We start from the raw sequence: 22214 nt of genomic DNA, 5'->3' as shown, positions 1-22214 counted from the left end.
TCTGAAGTAGGTTATAAGACCCTCATTCCAGAGGTACCCTCCCTTTACTCAGAGGAAAGGAATGTCCTTATCTCTGAAGACACAGGGACATTGAGAAGAATATGACCAAAAAAGCCTTGCTAAGTTCCCCCCAGGTTATTATCATTAGATCATTCTCCCTCTGTCCATCAGACTTCTACACGCTGTCCACTCTCCATCAAACCTAACCCATAAAATTACATAAGTTTCCCTGTTGATTTGGGTCTTCATTTCTGAAGGCTCCATGTCACATAAAACTTAAATAAATTTGTATGTTCTTCTCACTAATCTGCCCTTTGCCGTAGTGGTCTCAGCCATGAACCTAGCAATGGATGAGGAAAAAATAACTACTTTTTCTCCCCATACATCTACTGCTAAGCTATGGGTCCATAATCAACTTGTTTCAACTACCCAAGTATCATTTACCCATCTGTAATTCAAATATATTAAAATATATGACTTCTACAGTCTCTTCCAGTTCTAAATTTTTATACCTATGTCTCTCTAGCTACCAAAATCAAAAATTTTATCTTAAAAACAACCAACACCCTCATACAAATACTCACTCTCAGGAAAAAGAAAAACAAACCAGCAGGAGATTCAGAGAAATGACCCAAAATGGCCAGCTCTTAAACTGCAACCAAAGATTTCAAGTAATAAGAAACATGTTTTTTTATTTTTGTTTTTAGACACAGGGTCTCACTCTGCACCCAGACTGGAGTGCAGTGGCACAATCACACCTCACTGTAACCTCAAACTCTTGGGCTCAAGCAATCCTCCCAACTCAGCCTCCCTAGTAGCTAGGACTACAGGCACACAGCTAACTTTTAATCTTATTTTTAAAGACAGGGGTCTTGCTATTTTGCCCAGGGTGGTCTCAAACTCCTGCCTCAAGCAATCTTCCCCCTCAGCCTCCTCAAGTGCTATGACTACAGGCATGAGCCACTGTACCAGGACAGAAATATGTTAAAAGCAAATACTTTAAATGAGAAAAAAAATGATTTTAAAAAGCAACACCGGCCAGGTGCGGTGGCTCACGCCTATAATCCCAGCACTTTGAGAGGCTAAAGTGGGCGGATCACCTGAGGTAAGGAATTTGAGACCATCCTGGCTAACACAGTGAAACCCCACCTCTACCAAAAATACAAAAATTAGCTGGGCGTGGTGGTGCACACCTGTAATCCTAGCTACATGATAGGCTGAGGCGAGAATCGCCTGAACATGGGAGGTGGACGTTGCAGTGAACTGAGATCATGCCACTTGCACTCCAGCAGTGATAGAGCAAGACTCTAACTCACAAAAAAAAAGAAGAAAAAAAAGCTTTAAGATAAAAATTTTTAAAGGATAAAAATAAAAATATTTCGCCAGGCGTGGTGGCTCACGCCTATAATCCCAGCACTTTGAGAGGCCGAGGTGGGCGCATCACGAGGTCAGCAGATCGAGACCATCCTGGCTAACACAGTGAAACCTCACCTCTACAACAAAATACAAAAAAAATGAGCTGGGCGTAGTGGCAGGCGCCTGTAGTCCCAGCTACTCAGGAGGCTGAGGCAGGAGAATTGCTTGAACTTGAGAGGTGGAGGTTGCAGTAAGCCGAGATTGCACCACTGCACTCCAGCCTGGGCGACAGAGCAAGACTCTGTCTCAAAAAAAATAAATAAATAATAAATAAAAATAAAAATATTTCATATACTGCCAGGAAGAAAGAATAAATATTTAAATATAAATAGATGAGCATGACCTCAGACTTGAGAATACTCAAGCTTGCAAGCTTGGAAAAATATTTGCTCAGAGCTGACGCCACCTTGACAACCACAGCATATAGCCAAGATGACTTTTCTCTTTAAAGATAGTTAATAATTTCAGGAAACAGAAGACTTGAAACAATTAGATCAAAGAACTTATAAAAGCATTAGAATTTTTCCAAATATCAGGGTCAATGAAAGAACAAAATAAAACAGAAAACAAGACATATAGTGATAAAGATAGGATTTCATAAAGTTTTCAGTCTAAGACTTAAAAGTGCAATTAGGCTGGACCTGGTGGCTCACATCTGTTATCCCAGCACTTTGGGAGGCTGAGGCGGGAGAACTGCTTTGAGCCCAGGAGTCTGAAATCTGCCTGGGCAACAAAAGAGATGCAATCCCTAAAAAAAATTTTTTTTTAATTTAACCAGGTGGGGTGGTATGTGCCTATAGTCCCAGCTATTCAGGGGGCTGAGGCGGGAGAACCACTTGAGCCTAGGAGGTCAAGGCTGCAGTGAGCCTGTACCACCGCACTTCAGCCTGAGCAACACAGTGAGATCCCGTCTCAAAAAATAAAAATAAAAATAAAATTTTTATAAGTGCAATTAAACTAAAAATACAGTAATCAAAGGAAAAACATATACAGGAGAGTAAAACCAAATTTAGGCCAGGCATTGTGGCTCATGCCTGTAATCCTAGCATTTTGGAAGGCCGAGGCAAGTGGATCACTTGAGGTCAGGAGTTCGAGACCAGCCTGTTCAACACTGCGAACCCGGGTGATGGAGGTTGCAGTGAGGCAAGATCACACCACAGCCTGGGTGACAGAGCAAGACTCCTTCTCGAAAAAAAAAAAAAAAAAAAATTTTTAAATAACTGTTTACCAATCAATAACTGCAAAGAAAACTCAGATTAGTTCAAAGCACCTCCGTGGAATAAAATCTGCACTGTAACATGCCAGATACAATATCTCTGAGTGTACAATGAGGAAAATACTCTCTCCTTATGTATTTGTCCATTCTCACGCTACTGTGAAGAAATACCAGAGACTGGATAATTTATAAAGGAAAGAGGTTTAACTGACTCCCAGTTCTACATGGCTGGGGAGGCCTCAGGAAACTTGAAATCATGGTGGAAGGCACCTCTTCACAGGGCAGCAGGAGAGAGAACAGCCAAGTGAAGGGGAAAGCCCCTTACAAAACTATCACACATGGTGAGAACTTACCATCAGGAGAACAGCATGGGAGAAACTGCCTCCATGATTCAATCATCTCCACCTGGTTCTACCCTTGACATGTGGGGATTATTACAATTCAAGGTGAGATTTGGGTGGGGACACAGAGCCAAACCACATCATCCTACTTGCTGAATATATCAATCATTTAAATACTACTGAGTGCCTGGCACCATTAAAGGTACAGGGACTACAAGGGTGAACAAGACCAAGTTCCTGTTCTCACAGGGCTTACCATCTAAAGCAGCAATGTCCATTAGAAATATAATGCAAGCTGGGCAGGGCATGGTGGCTCACGCCTGTAATCACAGCACTTTGGGAGGCCAAGGCAGGTGGATCACCTGAGGTCGGGAGTTCGAGACCAGCCTGACCAACATGGAGAAACCCTGTCTCTACTACAAATAACAAAATTAGCCAGGCATGGTGGCATATGCCTGTAATCCCAGCTACGCGGGAGACTGAGGCAGGAGAATTGCTTGAACTCGGGAGGCAGAGGTTGTGGTGAGCCAAGATCGTGCCATTGCACTCCAGCCTGAGCAACAAGGACAAAACTCCATCTCAAAAAAAAAAGAAAGAAATACAATGCAAGCTGGCTGGGCGTGGTGGCTCATGCCTATAATCCCAGCACTTTGGGAGGCCGAGGCAAGAGGACCACCTGAGATCTGGAGCTCAAGACCAGCCTGACCAACATGGAGAAACCCTGTCTCTACTAAAAATACAAAATTAGCCAGGCGTGGTGGCACATGCCTGTAATCTCAGCTACTTGGGAGGCTGAGGCAGGAGAATCGCTTGAACCTGGGAGGTGGAGGTTGCAGTGAGCCAAGATCACACCATTGCAATCCAGCCTGAGCAACAGGGGTGAAACTCCGTCTCAAAAAAAAAAAAAAAGAAAAGAAATATAATGCAAGCTACAAATGCCATTTTACCCTTTCTAGTGACTACATCAAAAATTTAAATTCAAAAAATTAATTTATATATATATTAGTCTATCTAAAATATTATTTAAAACATGTAATCAATATAAAAAAATTAATGCAGTACTTTATATTCATTTTTTCCATACTGAGTTTTGAAACACAATGTGTATTTTATTACAGTACTTCTCAATTAGCTTATTTGTATTTATTTATTTATTTTTACGCTTTTTTTTTTTGTCTTTTTTTTCTTCCTTTTCATGGAGAACAGGGTCTCGCTATATTGCCCAAGGCAGGTCTCAAACTCCTGGGCTCAAGCTATCCTCCCGCCTCTGCCTCCCTGAGAGCTGGGATTACAGGCATGAGCCACCGTGCCCAGCCTATTTATTTTTAAATACAGAAAGGGTCTCACTATATTGCCCAGGCTGGTCTCAACCTCCTGCGCTCAGGTTATCCTCCCACCTCAGCCTTCCAAACTGCTAGGATTACAGGCGTAAGCCACCACTCCTGGCCAATACTTCTCAGTTAGGACAAAGGACATTTCAAGTGCTCAAGAGCCACAGTGGCTACTAGCTGCCATCCTTGACAGTACCAATATAGGGAGGAAATGGATGGGTGCTGCTAATTTTTTTTCCATTTTAAATCTTGTCATATTCTTTGACTTCTAAAATTGCCTGCATGTATTACTGTGGTAAAAATAACTAAAAGAGTCCAGGCGTGGTGGCTCACACCTGTAATCCCAGTACGTTGGGATGCTATAGGCAGGAGGATTGTTTGAGCCCAGGAGGCTGCAGTGAGCTATGATCATGCTACTACTGCACTCCAACCTGGGTGACAGAGTAAGACCCTATCTCTTAAAACAAAACAAAAAAATTCTCTGGAAGTATCAGTTTTAAGAAAATAAAAATATCAGTACAAAATTATTAGATGCAATACAAGTAAGGCAACCAAACCTAGACTCAAGATGGACACATAAAATTAAGGCTTCCTATACATTAGCAATAAGCAATTAGGAAAGATTATACTTAACAACAAAAATCATAAAATGCCCACTAATAAACCTACCAAGTAATGTCCAAAAACAAGATGAAGAAAATGAAAAATATTTTACTGAGGGGCAAAAAAAGATCTGCCTGGACTGGCAAAGGGATGTCATGTTCTTGGCCATAAGAACACAATAATGCAACATCAATTCACCCCCAAATTAACCTATAATTTGATATGACCATCAAAATCTCCTAAATCTTAACAACATAATCCTAAAGATCTTTGGAAGATATAAGATGCAACATCTAAATAAAATTTTAAGAATAACATAATGATTGGGGAGCTAACCACGTATACATACACACTATATAAGCTTACAATAATTAAAATAGTATATTAACAATGTGCAGGAGGAGACAAAGATCAACGGAACAACAGTTTTAAAATGACCTATATATATATATATATATGAGAATATATGATAAATATGGCTCTTCAAATCAGTGGAGAATTGATGGACTATTCACAAATTAATACAATGGAAAAACATTAAGTTTGTTCCAAGCTCAAATATATATACCCTTCGGATGGATTCAAATTACAAACGTAAAGAAAAAACACAGGAAAGATGGAGAAGATTTAATAATCTTATAAACAAGTATTCATCAATAAGAAAGTGGTTAAATATATGGCTAAAGCATGGGACACTATAAAGCTATCAAAAAGGATGAGAAATCTACAAATACTGGAATAGAAAGACCTTCCAGATAAATAAACACACACACAAAAATTGTGGGTCGGGCACAGTAGCTCATGCCTGTAATCCCAGCACTTGGGGAGGCCAAGGCGGACAGATTGCCTGAGGTCAGGAGTTTGAGACCAGCCTGGCTAACATGGTGAAACTCCTTCTCTACTAAAAATACAAAAATTAGCTGGGTGTGGTGGCGGGCGCCTGTAGTCCCAGCTACTAGGGAGGCTGAGGCAGGAGAATCGCTTGAACCCAGGAGGTGGAGGTTGCAATGAGCCGAGATCATACCACTGCACTCCAGCCTAGGCAACAGAATAAGACTCAGTCTTCAAAAAAAAAAAATTGGGGAGAAAATTCATACAGTATAATGCCATTTATGAAACGGCAAGAGAAGTGTTAATATATATACTCATATATATGTAAATACACAGAAAGTTCTGAAATGGCTGGGTGTGGGAAACACCTATCGAACCACAAACAGTAGTTTCTTCTAATAAGGGAATATGTACTGGGCCAAGAATGTCAAAGGGGACTTTCATGTCTAGTCTATATGCTTCTGAATTATTATTTTTTTAACTTTGAGATACCTTTGTATATTTTTATGCAACTGAAAAATGCATGGCCAGGCACTGTGGCTCACGCCTGTAATCCCAGCACTTTGGGAGGCGAAGGTGGGTGGATCACTTGAGGCCTGGAGTTCAAAACCAGCCTGGCTAACAACCCTTTCTCTACTAAAAATACAAAAATCAGCTGGGCGTGGTGGCGCATGCCTGTAATCCCAGCTACTCAGGAGGCAGAGGTTGTAGTGAGCTGAGATCATGCCACTGCACTCCAGCCTGGGCAACAGAGCCAGACTCTGCCTCAAAAAAAAAAAAAGAAAAGAAAAGTGCCAATTTCAAAATGAGTAAAAGAAAGCTACTGTAACAAAAACCTTCAGGTATCAACCTTTCTTTCCTATAAGGAACAGATGAGTGATACAAATTGTACTTGTTAGTATTGTCAGTTTTTTTTAATGTTTTCTTAGCAATTACCTAGAAACAAAATGCTAAGTGGTAATCTTCAGTCCTAACTCAGTATTGTTTTTTTAATTTGCTCGAATTAGCACACAGAGAGAAACATGTTAACAAAATTACATGTGTACATATTATGTATTATACTAAGCTCCAGAATATTTTTTTGACCTTGTCCACATGAAGTGAAAGGTTTTTGAACACTTCTTCTCCCTAGAAAGCAAACCCGAGAATACAAATGGCCTGGGCCTGCCCAGCTTTAGCATTCTGCTGGATCAAAAGCAAATACTGGCAGAGTTCACTATAGAGAAGCCGGCAGTTCTACCACGGCAGAATCAGCACATTTACAGCAACCAGCAAGTGGGAAAAAAGCTAAGTGTTGTTTTCATATTTTTAAGCAACTAAGTTTAAACTTTGGAGAGTAATATATTTAACGTGTATTTATCCATGAATTTATTTGAGTGAATTTCATTTGAAAATACTGAGAAAATGTTCTAATTAGTATAATGACAACAAATTTACATACTGAAATTATGCACTCAATCCAAAAAGGCAACCAAGAGTTTTTGTACAAAATATCCTCACAAACACAGACACACAAATCTCTTTTTAGTTGTTTCGTAAGGATGTTCATCAACATCTATTTGATCAGCAACATTCTTTTGGATAGCAGTTCTGTCTAAATTGTGTCTAAAAATTCTCTCAGAGCCATCAACATAGGCAATTAGTATAGAATAAATGAATAAAAAAATAGAAAATGCTCTGGAGTGTTAAGCTAAAATTTTTTTAAAATTCTCCTGCCATTATCACCTGGGGGAAAAGGTCTTTATAAGTTGCATATTGCAATAATAAGCTAAATATATCATGTGGTTACACAGATTCTTTTTTTTTTTTTTTTTTTTTTTTGGCTGGACTGCAGTGGCGTGATCTGGGCCTGCAACCTCCACCTCCCGGGTTCAAGCGATTCTTCTGCCTCAGCCTCCCGAGTAGCTGCAACTACAGGCGCGCGCCACCATGCCCGGCTAATTTTTGTATTTTTAGTAGAGGTGAGGTTTCACCACATTGGCCAGGCTGGTCTTGAAGTCCTGACCTCATGATCTGCCTGCCTTGGCCTCCCATAGTGCTGGGATTGCAGGCATGAGCCACCCCGCCCGGCCAGTTACATAGATTCTAATACAAGATGATTGGAGGCCAGGCGTGGGGGTTCATGCCTGTAATACCAACACTTTGGGAGGCCAAGGCAGGCGGATTACTTGAGGTCAGGAGTTCAAGACCAGCCTGGCCAACGTGGTGAAACCCTGTCTCTACTAAAAATGCAAAAATTAGCTGGGTGTGGTGGCGTGCACCTGTAATCCCAGCTACACAGGAGGCTGAAGCAGGAAAATCGCTTGAACTCAGAAGGCCGAGGTTGAACCCAAGAGGCCGAGGTTGCAGTGAGCCAAGATGGCACCATTGCACTCCAGCCTGGGTGACAGAGCCAGACTCCATCTCAAAAAAAAAGAGCCGCTCGGCCTGTGGCTCAGTCAGGTGTGGTGGCTCACACCTGTAATCCCAGCACTTTGGGAGGCCAAGGTGGATGAGTTACCTGAGGTCAGGAGTTCGAGACTAGCCTGGCCAACATGGTGAAACCCCATCTCTACTAAAAACACAAAAATTAGCTGAGTGTGATGGCATGCACCTGTGGTCCCAGCTACTCGGGAGGCTGAGGCAGGAGAACCGCTTGAACCCGGTGGGTGGAGGTTGCAGTGAGCCTGGATCGTGCCATTGCACTCCAGCCTGGGCAACAGAGCAAGACTCCACCTCAAAAAAAAAAAAAAAAAAGAAATATTAGTAACACTAAGCCTAAAGATTAAGACAGGAGTTCAACATTACCATGAGATTCCAAATGGTATGGTGAGTTCCCACCTCTCCTTCATTAGACCATCATATATATCTAAGACTCAATCCATAGCCACATACTATACAAATCTAACCCTGGCCTACCAGTCTGAAAACCTCATCACTGGTCAAGACAGATGGGGTAAAAAAATACCTAAAAATCTTTGTATTATATATATACATACATATGTATAACTACATACACACATATTCTAAAAGGTAACTAGGCACCAGCATATACCAAAACTATAGAATCACAAATAGACATCCCATCTTCTTTGGTCTCTAATATTTTTTAATTTGAGCAACGAGGGTTTTATGAGTTTTAAAAGAAAAAACAGATATTGAGTACTTAGAACATGCCTGGCACACAGCCCTCAATAAATGGCAATTATTTCATTACCCAATTCTTCCAGGAACTGAAGCCCAATCTGCTCAAGAATGAGTCAGCAGAACTGTTTCCTACTTCCCCTTTCCCTGATAACTCCAGATTTTTTCAAAAATGTGTCTCTCAAGAGACCTCTAATGTACGAACTTTTAGAGATAAACCACCAAAAAAATGGTATAAGACTGTGGTGACTTGCATGTGGACACTAATAGGCTAGGAACAAATGAATTTCTGAACTAGTTTTGAAGAGAGTTAGTACATTACATCCTGTTTTCTGACAGTCATTCAATCACCTCTGATAAAGTACTCTTTTCTTTTCTTTTTTTGAGACAGTCTCACTCTGTCGCCCAGGCTGGAGTGCGGTGGTATGATCTCGGCTCACTGCAGCCTCTGCCTCCCTGGTTCAAGCAATTCTCCTGCCTCAGCCTCCCGAGTAGCTGGGACTACAGGCGTACGCCACCACGCCCAGCTAATTTTTGTATCTTTAGTAGAGATGGGGTTTCACCATGTAGGCCAGGAGGATGGTCTTGATCTCCTGACCCTGTGATCCACCTGCCTTGGCCTCCCAAAGTGCTAGGATTACAGGCGTGAGCCACCACACCAGGCCAAGTACTCTTCTTAATCTCACATGAGCAGGGGATTCTCAAAGCATGGTCCCCAACCAGCAGCACCTGTAACACCTGAAAATTTGCCAGAAATGCAAATTCTTGAGCTCCTCCTCAGCCCTAAATCAGAAACCCTGGAGGTGGGACCTAGCAATCTGCTTTAACAAGCTCTCCACGCTCAAGTTTCAGAACTGTTCTATATGATTTGAAGTAGCTACATATTTACCTAGTCCAGAAGACATCTGCTAACATTGAAAAGGTTTTTAAGTATTTTGAAATCTCTGTATGTGCAGTGCCACATTAAGAAAAAGCCCATCTGACTCACAACTTCAAGAAGATAATCACACTAAACAAGCTTTTTTTCTTTTTGAGACAGGGTCTCATTCTGTCGCCCAGAATGGAGTGCAGTGACGTGATTATGGCTCACTGCAGCCTCAACCTCCTGGCCTCAAGTGATCCTCTCACCTTAGCCTCCCCAGTAGCTGGGACTACAGGTGTGCACTAGCATGCCTGGCTAGGTTTTCTATTTTTTGTAGTGACAGGGTTTCGCCACGTTGCCCAGGCTGGTCTTGAACTCCTGAGCTTAAAGCAATCCACCTGCTTCGGCCTCCCAAAGTGCTGGGATTACAGACGTGAGCTACCATGCCTGGCCTAAACAAGCCTTTAAGAAGAAACTTTACATCCAGAGGTAAAAATAACACAGAGAAGAAGAAGAAAAAAAAAGGTCTTAAAGGATGTCAGATGAAGAAGGTTACAACAAAGTCATTTAAAAAAGTCATTAACTATTAACCAGCAAACAAATGGGCCAACTTAGAATGAAGTCTCTATCAACTTTAAATTTGCATTGGCCAGTGTTTCTGGTTCAAGTTCTTTGATGGAAGAAAAAGATGTCTACAAGAACCAGGCACTACATATACTGATACCCAGTCCCTAAGACAAAGACAAATGGTCTAGAGAGGATATCACTTACCTTACAAGGAAGGTAGACCTAAAGTGATTTCAGATTCTCCTGTGATTTCAGATCCCCAAAATTCCCTTACCTTTTACTGCTTTCTGAAAGTCCTCTAATAAGAGTAGCTTAATAAGAAGAGAAAATGAAGTAATAAATATAAATGCTAAGGCAATTCTACACTTTGGCATGCCATCACAATGATAACAATAGCAGTGCTTAGGTTTACAAAACATTTTCACATACAACTCATATAATCTTCACAATCATCTTGAAGAAAATAATGACAATAAAACTGATATTTATTGAGCACCACAGTGCCTGGCACTTAAGAGTCTCGTACAATTTTATCATTTAATTATTTCAACAACCTGTTGTGAGGGATAAACCATGTACCAATGTCAGACACAAAGCAGGATTTATATCCAATTATAACTGATTTTAAAACCCACATTCTCTAAATCTCCACATTATGGCAAGACTTGGAGACAAAACTATCAGTCCCAGCTCTATCATTTAACAGCTATGAAACCTCAAGAAGTCACTTAATTTTCTAAACTCTTCATCTACAAAATGGGAAGATTAATACCTGCTTCACCTATTTCAGAGTAGTTGTAAAGGTCAAATGAGATGAAAGACATAAAAGGTCTTCTTCAAAAGCTCTAAAAACTACACAAATATTATCATTCCCTATTTTGAAAGAGACTGAAGTAAAGAGGAATAAAAACATACAATGGTGGGGAGATGCTGGTTTTTCTTGTTTGGTTTTTGTTTTCTGTTTAAAGCAGGTTGAGCACCAGCTGCCTGCCACTTGTGAGCTGGGTATGTGCCGCACAGGAGAGTGCCTTGTTTAGGCGATGGTCGCTTTGTCAGGAAAATCTACCAAGGAAGAAATTACCAAACCATGTCTTTTTTTCTGTTTATGGAGTAGTTCACAGCAAATCTTGAGTGTTTTGACTAAAGCATGGAATACAGAAAACAAACTTCAGCTAGTGCTTTAATCTCTGCTGAAATTCTACAGGTAAGTGTTTTATAAGCAGTATATGGCAGGATTTTAAGCCAGTCTGAAAGTTTGGTTTTTAGTAGCATTATTTCTGACAGCTACGTACTGCTGAATGTTCAACTGGTGAAACTGAAGGTCTTTTCACTCAGAAGAAATCAAGAACTTGCAGTTCGCAAGCTTCCGAGCTGCTGTGGATGGCCCTCGCTCTCCAGACTGCCCTTCCCACTGAGTTCTCTCACATGGGGTCTCCTGCTGCTGCCACTCCTGACTCTCCTCCTGATGTGGTACCTCTCAGCCTTCCCCACTACAATGTGACAGAATATGTAGACTGGATGTACTTTTACAAGTATGAGCCAATTTACAGATGAGGCTTTCACTTCACACCTTGAGAACATTCAAACTGCTCTGATCAAAATCCAATTCTGGTTATCCTAGTGACCTCCCACCCCTCAGATGTGAAAGCCAGACAGGCCATTAGAGTTACTTGGGGTGAAAAAAGTCTTGATGGGGATATGAGGTTCTCACATTTTTCTTAGTAGGCCAACGGGCTAAAAGAGAAGACAAACTGTTAGCACTGTCCTCGGACGATTAACATCGTCTTTATGGTGATGTAATCCAACGAGATTTTTTAGACACATACAAAAACCTGACCTTGAAAACTGGCCAGGCACAGTGGCTCACATCTGTAGTCCCAGCACGTTGGGAGGTCAAGACAGGTGAATTACTTGAGGCCAGGAGTTTGAGACCAGCCAGGCCAATATGGTGAAAACCCATTTGTACTGAAAATACAAAAATTAGCCAGGCATGGTGACGTGTGCCTGTAATCCCAGCTACTTGGGAGGCTGAGGCACAAGAATTGCTTGAGCCCAGGAGGTGGAGGCTGCAGTGAGCCGAGATCGCACCACTGCACTCCAGCCTGGGTGACAGAGCAAGACTCCGTCTCAAACAAACAACAAAAACAACCTATTATGGCATTCAGGTGGGTAACTGAGTTTTGCCCCATTGCCAACTACATCATGACGACAGACACTTATGTGTTCATCAATACTGGCAATTTAGTGTAGTATCTTTTAAACTTAAACCACTCAGAGAAGTTTTTCACAGGTTATCCCCTAACTGATAATTATTCCCATAGAGGATTTTACCTAAAAAAAAAAAGTATTTCATACCAGGAGTGTCCTTTCAAGGTGTTTCCTCCCTACTGCAGTGGGTTGGGTTATACAATGCCCAAAGATTTGGTGCCAAGGATGCATGAAACGATGGGTCACGTAAAACCCATGATGTTTATGTCAGGATCTGTTTGAATTTATTAAAAGTGGACATTCATATTCCAGAAGACACGAATCTTTTCTTTCTATATAGAATCCATTCAGATGTCTGTCAATTTGGATGTGTGATTGCAGCCCACGGCTTTTCTTCCAAGGAGATGATCACTTTTTAGCAGATTATGCTAAGGAACATCACATGCCATTAACTTCACATTCTATGAAAAGCCTAGAAGAACAGGATACTCTGCAGAAAGTGTTAAAGTTCCTACTGTGAAAAGTTCATGGAGAGGTCAGTGTACTGGCTTACACTTAACTTTTTTTTCTTTTGAGACAGAGTCTTCGCCCTGTCCCTCAGGCTGGAGTGCAGTGGCGTGATCTCAGCTCACTGCAACCTCCGCCTCCTAGGTTCAAGTGATTCTCCAGCCTCAGCCTCTTGAGTAGCTGGGATTACAGGTGCCCGCCACCATGCCTGGCTAATTTTTTTTTTGAGACAGGGTTTTGCTCTTGTTGCCCAGGGTGGAGTGCAGTAGCACGATCTTGGCTCACTGCAACCTCTGCCTCCCAGGATCAAGCGATTCTCCTGCCTCAGCCTCTTGAATAGGTGGGATTATAGGTGCCCGCCACCATGCCCAACTAATTTTTGTATTTTTAGCAGAGACACGGTTTCACCATGTTGGCCAGGATGGTCTCGATCTCCTGATCTCGTCATCCACCCGCCTCGGCCTCCCAAAGTACTGGGATTACCAGCGTGAGCCACCGCACCTGGCCTGAAACTCACGAAGAACCCACAAACTGGTTACACCTTATGATTTATTTTGACAAAAATCATGTCAGATCCTTTAAAGATGGTATTCAGAAGAATATCTTTAAAATACCTTTAAAATAACAACAACAACAAAAAAAAAACAGGCTGGGCACAGTGGCTCACGCCTGTAATCCTAACACTTTGAGAGGCTGAGGTGGGCGGATCATTTGAGGCCAGGAGTTCGAGACAAGCGTGACCAACATGGTGAAACCCCATCTCTACTAAAATACAAAAATTAGCCGGGTGTGGTGGCAGCCGCCTGTAATCCCAGCTACTCGGGAGGCTGAGGCAGGTGAATTGCTTGAACCCAGGAGGAGGAGGTTCCAGTGAGCCAAGATCGCGCCACTGCACTCCAGGCTGGGAGACAGAGCGAGGCTCCCTCTCAAAAAAAAAAAAAAAAAAAAAAAACAGTCCAGATGCAGGGCCTCATGTCTGTAATCCCAGCACTTTGGGAGACCAAGGTGGGAGAATCACTTGAGCCTAGGAATTCAAGACCAGCCTGGCCCAGTACAGCAAGACCCCATCTCTACAGAAAAATTTAAAAATTAGCCAGGCATGGTAGCACGCACCTATAGTCCCAGCTACCCAGAAGGCTGAGTCAGGAATGGCTTCAGCCAGGAGTTTGAGGCTGCAGTGAGCTATCATCATGCCACAGCACTCCAGCCTAGGCAACAGAGCAAGACCCTGTCTCAAAAAAAAAAAAAAAAACCACCTAAGTAAATAAATAAACTATTGAATAAAGCAGGCTGAAGACCCTTACAGAGAAACTTCAGACTTCATCACTTTACTTGGAATTTTACTGCCAAGTGGGCTATGAGAACAGAATCTGTACCACAACTTATTACTTTGCTAAAAATATGGACCCCAACTACACATCTATAACTTACACAGATTTGGAGATTAATAAAAATCTAACAGCTGATTTTTTTTAAAAAAGTTTAGTCTGCAGGATTGGCACTCAAGAAAAAAAGAAAAATAAATAAAAATAAAAAATGAAGTTTAGTTCTTATATTAAGTCACCATAATTAAAATTCCCTCGCAACAGCCTTCCTGTCCTTTCCATAGTATCGTTTTCAACCTGGGGTGCCGACAGCCTTCATTCCACAAAGATTAAAACATGAACTACTGGCCGGGTGCGGTGGCTCACACCTGTAATCCCAGGACTTTGGGAGGGCAAGGCAGGCAGATCACTTGAGCCCAGGAGTTCAAAACCACCATGGGAAACATGGCAAAACTCTGCCTCTACAAAAAAAAAAATAGAAAGGCATGGTGGCGGGCACCTATAGTCCCAGGTATTCAGGAGGCTAAGAGGTGAGAGGATCACTTGAGTCTGGGAGGTCAAGGCTGCAGTGAGCCATGATCTCGCCAATGCACTCCAGCTTGGGCAACAGAGTGAGACCCTACTCACTACAAAAAAAAAAAAAAAAAAAAAAAAAAAAAAAAAAAACTACAGATCCAAAATAAAAAATAAATAAATAAATCAGATCACTTAAAATAATGAGTTTGATTTAAGGAAAAATTTTTGTTATTCCAAACTTCATAATGTAAGGGTTTTTGTTTGTTGGTTTTTTTGGAGAGGGAGTCTTGCTCTGTCGCCCAGGCTGGAGTGCAGGTGCGCAATCTCGGCTCACTGCAAACTCCGCCTCCTGGGTTCAGGGGACTCTCCTGCCTCAGCCTCCTGAGTAGCTGGGACTATAGGTGCCCGCCATCACACTTGGCTAATTTTTGTATTTTTTTAGTAGAGACGGGGTTTCACAATGTTGGCCAGGCTGATCTCGAACTCCTGACCTCAGGTGATCCGCCCACATCGGCCTCCCAAAGTGCTGGGATTATAGGTGTGAGCCACCACGCCCAGCCTAAAGTTAATTTTTAATAGAATTTTTAGAAAATGAGAGAGGGAAGCTGAAGTAAAATCATTCAGCTGTTAAAAGGTATGTGAGATATTCAACAGCAAGTAAGTATTCAACCCTAGATTATTAGTCACGAAACATCAGCTCACCAGAAAGGTTTAATAGCAGAGCTTGCCTCTGGCAGTGGCTCACGCCTATAATCCCAGCACTTTGGGAGGCCGAGGCAGAGTATCACCTGAGCCTAGGAGTTTGAGACCAGCCTGAGCAACATAGTGAGACCTCCGTCTCTACAAAAAAAAAAACAAAAAACAAAAAACAAAAAAAAACACAAAATTACCCAGGTGTGATGGCGTGTGCCTGTAGTCTCAGCTCCTCGGGAGGCTGAGGCAGGAGGATTGCTTGAGTCCAGGAGTTTAAGGCTGCAGCGATCTATGATCGCAGCACTGCACTCCAGCCTGGGTGGCAGAGCAAGACCTTTCTCTAAAATAAAACATAAAATAAAAGAGTTTACAAAAAAAATAGCAGATCTCAGAAAAGTCACACAGCACTCACTCCTTTCATACCAAAAATGGCTCTATTATTTTTGTTCCTTCTAAATTACATTCACAAAAATCACTTTTGGCAAAGGCAAATTATTATCACAGCTTACCCACATATTATTAACAATGAAAAATGACCATTTTAGCTAAAGAAAGAAGAGTCCTGGACTCTGATAAACCATTTCCATAACGTATGTACCTTTTTACTGATTAACTAAATGTATTATTTGGCTTACATTAAAACCTACATGTAAACCCAAGAGTCTAACAGACCTAACATTCATATATGAAATTATGTGCTAATACCTCAATACTGCAAACTCAAGACAGTAATTTGTACACTAGATTCGAGCACCTACATTTACCATGTAAACGTCAAATGATACATCCACTGAGAAGCTTTTGAATCTAATTCATTCATTCAATTCAGAATCCATCACATTTCTAAGTGGTGTCCTCAACTAGGGGCAATTCTGCCCCCCAAGAGATTTAACAATGTCTGGAGGCATTTTTATTTGTAACAAGTAAGGGGCAAAAAGCAGCTGCTACTGGCATCTAGTGGGTAGAGTCCAGGGATGCTGCTAAACATCCTACAATGCACAGGACAGCCCCCCAAAACACAGAATTAGCCAGCCCAAAATATCAATGCCGCCGAGGTTAAGAAACTATGACGTGGCCGGGCGCGGTGGCTCACGCCTGTAATCCCAGCACTTTGGGAGGCCGAAGAGGGCGGATCATAAGGTCAGGAGATCAAGACCATCTTGGCTAACACGGTGAAACCCTGTCTCTACTAAAAATACAAAAAAAAATTAGCCGGGCGTGGTGGCAGGCGCCTGTAGTCCCAGCTGCTCGGGAGGCTGAGGCAGGAGAATGGCGTGAACCCGGGAGGCGGAGCTTGCAGTGAGCTGAGATCGCACCACTGCACTCCAGCCTGGGCGACAGAGTGAGACTCCGCCTCAAAAAAAAAAAAAAAAAAAAGAAACTATGATGTACAGAAAAAAAGTTTTTAAACCCATCTGTCTAAAAAACAGTACTCACTGCACCTTTGTTTCCTATATTATTTGCTAATTCCTTTCTTTTCATACTAGTCTTTGGCAATAAACTTGACCTATTCCCATTTTTTCAATCAGCTTCTAACTTCCAAACTTGTCAATAGAATCTTCATCATCCCAGTTAGCCAGGTTCTAAATCCTGGTGTCATCTTTGAATTATCCCTATTTTTTTTTTTTTTTTTGAGACAGAGTCTCGCTCTGTCACCCAGGCTGGAGTGGCGCGATCTTGGCTCACTGCAACCTCCACCTCCTGGGTTCAAGCGATTCTCCTGTCTCAGCCTCCTGAGTAGCTAGGACTACAGGCGCGTGCCACCATGCCCAGCTAATTTTTCTATTTTTAGTACAGACGAGGTTTCACCATGTTGCTCAGGCTGGTCTCGAACTCCTGACCTCGTGATCTGCCCACCTCGGCCTCCCACAGTGCTGGGATTACAGGCGTGAGCCACCGCACCTGGCCGAATTACTCCTATTTTTAATAATAACAGTAGTATTAGTAATGGCAGCAGCTAACACACATTTAGCTCATACTATGTGCCCAGCCACTATTCATTTAATACTAGGTACTATTATTATCACCACTTTACAAATGAAGAGTCCAAGGCACAAAAAGTTAAATAACTTGTCCCAGGTCACAAAGCTCATAAGCAGCCAAGCAAGGTTTCAAATCCAGGAAAAATGGGTCCAGAGTTCATGCCCTTAACAAATACTCCAAAGTGATCTCTCTTCTTTCATCCTCTATCAAATCATAAAGTCCTTTAAGTTCCAAAGGGCAGGGACTCTGTTATGTTCACAGCAACATTCCCACAATCCAGTACATAACAGGTGCTCAAAAAAAAAACCCTTGTTTGTTGAATGAATGAAAGGACCCTTGAAATTACTCATCCCATTTCCACTGCCACCACTCAAGGCCAGTCTTTCAGGTAAAGACTAGCCAATCAGGTAAATGGATATAAACTTCTCTGCCAGATTTTCCATAACCCAGTCCCATCCAGCCTACCAAAATTTTCTTTCTACTGCTTCTTAATTAGAATCATAAAATCTTAAAACCAGAAAGTATCTTAGAGATCATCCAGTCCAACCTCCTCACTTTACAGATAAAGAAACCCAAAGATGGTGACTAAAATCACCCAGGCAGGTGGAGCCAGAACCAGAACTTGACTCTTCCAATTTTTGCTCTATGATCTTTTTCTTCCAACTCATAATGATGCTTCATTCCTGACAGCTGTCTCCTCACTATCCCATCAACAAATTATATCTATTCCCATGTTCCTGCTCAAGTTGTTTCTTCTACCCAAATTGTTCTCCCTCTCCATAGATCCAAATCCTCAAAATGTCTTCCTATTCCATTCTTCATGACTTCCTCTTTCTTGGAAAATCTTACATACCGAATAAGATAGTAAAGCAAGAGGATCACCATTGCCTACTAGGCCAAGTTTAATGCATAGTAACACTTCCCACAAAGTGAAGCTTACTTGGATGATTTCTTCCCTGTAAACTACTAATCCATTCTTCCATCCTGTGTTTTAGGAAGTGATTTTAATAAAGATTAGCTCATATATCACCTTCATAAAGTGTTCATATACCTGAAAGAGACACTCAAGCACATCTTCAATAGGAGACATGTGGCCAGGCGCAGTGGCTCACGCCTGTAATCCCAGCACTTTGGGAGGCTGTGGCGGGTGGATCATGAGGTCAGGCGTTCGAGACCAGCCTGGCCAACATAGTGAAACCCCACCCTACTAAAAACACAAAAAATTAGCCAGGTGTGGTTGTGGGCGCCTGTAATCCCAGCTACTCCGAGGCTGAGGCAGGAGAATCGCTTGAACCTGGGAGGCAGAGGTTGCAGTGAGCCAAGATCACGCCACTGCACTCCAGCCTGAGCGACAGAATGAGACTCCGTCTCCAAAAAAAAAAAAAGCGTTTGGGCCAGGAACTGTGGTGGCTCACACCCGTAATCCCAGCACTTTGAGAGGCCAAGGCAGGCGGATTACCCGATGTCAGGAGTATATGACAAAATCCCACCACCACCAAAAATACAAAAATTAGCCGGGCGTGGTGGTGCACACCTGCAGTTCCAGCTACTCGGGAGGCTGAGGCAGGAGAATTACTTGAACCCGGGAGGCAGAGATTGCAGTGAGCCGACATCCCGCCATTGCACTCCATCCTGGGCACCAAATCGAGACTCTGTCTCAAAAAAAACAAAAACAAAACAAAAAAACAAGACAAAAAAAGTTTGGAGACAACTATTCTAAAAATACATTGACAATGAGATCAAAATAATAGGTTTCAGACTACAGGGAGCATACATACATGTATGTATGTATATGGGCACACGCACACACTACAAAGGAAAACTTGTTCATATCCTGACTGACGTCCTAACCATGCCCACCAACCTCTAGCCCTTGCCAGCAAGCTCAGAATTGTGTGTCCTACTCTGAAGCATAGTAGAGAGGATTTGGCAAAGCCTTTCATTTCTAGTAAAAACGAAATACAAAACAAAACAAACCACAAAAGCATGTCAAAAGTGATAAGATGATGCTACCTTCATCTTCCCTACAGAAAAGCATTTCAGGACACTGTCCACAGTTCACTATCCTGACACTGCTCATCACCTAACGTAAACATATACCTTGTACTCCACAATCTCCTGAAATTCAGTTCCCATTTCCCAATCCCTTAGGATACAACCCATTTCCCCTTCGCTAACGACGGGTTTATGCTCCCACCTCTGGGACTGAGCCAATACTGCCCTTCATCCTTCCCTCTCCTGAAGCTGCCATTCACTTTCTTTCTGCAGCCGCACAGTCCCGTCCCAGAGTAGAGGACAGACCATCCAGGGTCCCCAAGCCCACTTCTCTTTCCTTCTCCGCCCCCGGGATCTGCCAGCCAGGCTAGAGACGCGAGGGGGGAGGGGTGTGACTCGCCTCCCAGGACTGGACCAGATGGCAGCGGATTCCGCCCCCACTCTCATGCACCCTCCACCCTCCGACCCCCCGGGCAGCCCGTCCGCCACCCACCCCGCCCCGACCCCACCCCCGGCCTCCCCCACGCTCTCATGCCGGCTCCCGGACACACTCACCATGCTGGGTGAAGATATTGAAGCCGGTCTCTGTGGTGCGCCCCGCCGGGTCCCGCCTGCGGCCGGAGGGCCTGGCTGCACTGCTGCCCCGGATCCCGCGGGGCTGAGGCTGCTGGAGCCCCGGAGCTTCCCCGACGCGGCCCACCTGCTGCCCCATCCCTGCTCTCGCGTACTCCCGCGCCCTCGCCGACCCCTGGTCACATTCCTCCTCGGCTCCGGCCTCGGGCTCCTGGCGCTGCTCCGGCCTCTCCCTCCCAGCCCAGGCCCTGGCCCTGAGCGGCTGGGCCACCGGCGGCTCCGCACCCGGCCTCCTCACGGCAGCCGCCGCGCTGCCTCCAGGCGACTCACAGATTCTGCTTTTCCCTCCTCCTCCCGCGGCTCCGCGCCCCCAACGCCGCCGCCGCCACCGCCGCCGCCATCTTTAAACCACCGAGCGCTGGGAAAGCGTGGGACAGAGCGTCTCCCGCCCCCCGCCCGCCAGTCACCTCCGCCGCTGGGAAGGAGGGCTTCCCGGCTGCCGCCCCGCCCTGCCGCGCTGCGCCCCCCGCCCCCGCCCCCGCCTCCTCGCAGGGTGGGTCCCCCAGTGCCCACCTCATTTGCCGGCCACCGCTGCTTGAGGTCTTTCGTGCTCCGCGTCCTGTCGCCGCACCTCGGCGTCCCACCCCTCAATCCGCCTCAGCCGACCCCCTCCCGCGTTCGGCTCCACACGCTACCGTCTTTGGGGTTGGTCGGTCTCCGGCTTTCCCCATCCCACCTCCACCTGTCAAATGAGTGAGTCGAGGGCTGAGTGCCGCCGCGTGCGCAGCTCAGGTGCAGGCACAGGTGGGGCAGAAAAGCACAAGGCATTTATTTGGTCCTTGCCATCCAGTTGAGGAGCTCTAAAATACCCAGGGGGATCTCTTTTAAACACCCTTGTCAGCAGCAGGCCTCCAGTAAAAATTAAAATGGTATAAAATTTACAAGAAGAGAGTAAAATGCTACCTTATTTGATTTTAATTTTTGGAGATTATTTCATGATGTTAAATCGCACTGGCCTGGATTGTGTGCCTTCTGTAGTCTCATTGGGGACGCAATTGTAGCCCCATTCCTCATATTATATTACCATGAATTCCTCTTGAACTCCTTTACCATCTCACCACATGTGAGTTTCTGTTTCCTTACAATGCCTGACAGTAAAGTTAATCTTCCCACTGGCATCCTTTATACACTGTGCACGTGGTCAGGTCTTCTTTTGATGACAAAGGAGAAAAAATATATATCTTTGACCCTGTTTCTGAGTCAGAACTTACTCATGTTAGCTTATGCGGTCTAAAGAGAGTGAATGAGGCAGAAAAGAAGCGTTTTATACATAGACATATACTATATACAATTGACTCGCCATCCCCCTCTCCCACTGTGTTTACTTGCATCTTAATGTTAATTCAATTTTTTTAATTCTCAAAAAGCTTTATCATTCTCCTGTTATTCTTTTGGCTTCCCAATTTGCTTTATAAAAAGTATCAGTTAATGGAGGTACTACACTGAAATTTTGCTTAAATTAGACAGGACGGGAGCCACTGCAAAGAAGGAACAAAACAACCACTGGAAATGTAGGGTTGGGAGAAGAGGTGGATGAAGCTCTCCTTTGCATATCTTTCCTGAACCAGGTTGACCTTAGATGAACCATCCACTGACGTAGATATTGCCTGTTGTAAAAGCACTATGAAATTATTCCATTGCCATCCAGGGTGTGGCCAGAAATAACTGAAATTAACTCCAAAATGGGAACGGAAACACTATGTGTAAACACTGGATAAAATATGAATTTTACATTTGGATTAAAGTTTCCCTGTGTTTAAAATACCTTTCTTTTCTTCTAATTCCCAGTGTTTGCAACTACTGAAAAAAATTCATTCAAAAGGGATAAAGATGTCACAGAGCCGGAATTTGGTTTACTGTTTGATTTTTATTATGGGAGAAAATTTTAATTTGGGGATAATGGTTTGGTTTCTCTGCTAATTCATGCATACTATATAAAGATAGATGAATATATGGGTTGAACATCTCAAATCTGAAAATCCAAAATGCTGCAAAATTCAAAATTTTTTGAGCACGAATATGATGCCAGAGGTGGAACATTTCACGTAAGTACTTAACATAAAC

At 43.3% G+C, this 22214-nt stretch overlaps 1 protein-coding gene and 1 pseudogene across 5 annotated transcripts in view; one reads left to right on the top strand and one right to left on the bottom strand.

Annotated features, from left to right (window-relative positions):
• ABL2 (ABL proto-oncogene 2, non-receptor tyrosine kinase) overlaps positions 1 to 20682 on the bottom strand; it is a 130264-nt gene extending 109582 nt beyond the window's left edge. For 2 of the 5 annotated variants that reach the window (XM_004027970.5, XM_019027187.4), the window contains exon 1: positions 20073 to 20501. In XM_004027970.5, the coding sequence (XP_004028019.3) occupies positions 20073 to 20229 (157 nt within the window). In that variant the 5' untranslated portion in view covers positions 20230 to 20501. Of the gene's footprint in view, positions 1 to 20072; positions 20502 to 20663 lie in introns of those variants that run through there. The other 3 variants (XM_063710486.1, XM_004027969.5, XM_019027180.4) reach the window with 3 other exon arrangements.
• Positions 12445 to 12917, top strand: LOC109026950 (UDP-GalNAc:beta-1,3-N-acetylgalactosaminyltransferase 1-like; annotated as a pseudogene).
• Positions 20683 to 22214: the final 1532 nt, after the last annotated feature.

This window comes from Gorilla gorilla, chromosome 1, assembly GCF_029281585.2.
Source record: "Gorilla gorilla gorilla isolate KB3781 chromosome 1, NHGRI_mGorGor1-v2.1_pri, whole genome shotgun sequence".
Taxonomy (NCBI): Eukaryota; Metazoa; Chordata; class Mammalia; order Primates; family Hominidae; genus Gorilla; species Gorilla gorilla.
Note: the sequence above shows the minus strand (reverse complement) of the source record. Positions and strands in the feature narration are given on the sequence as shown.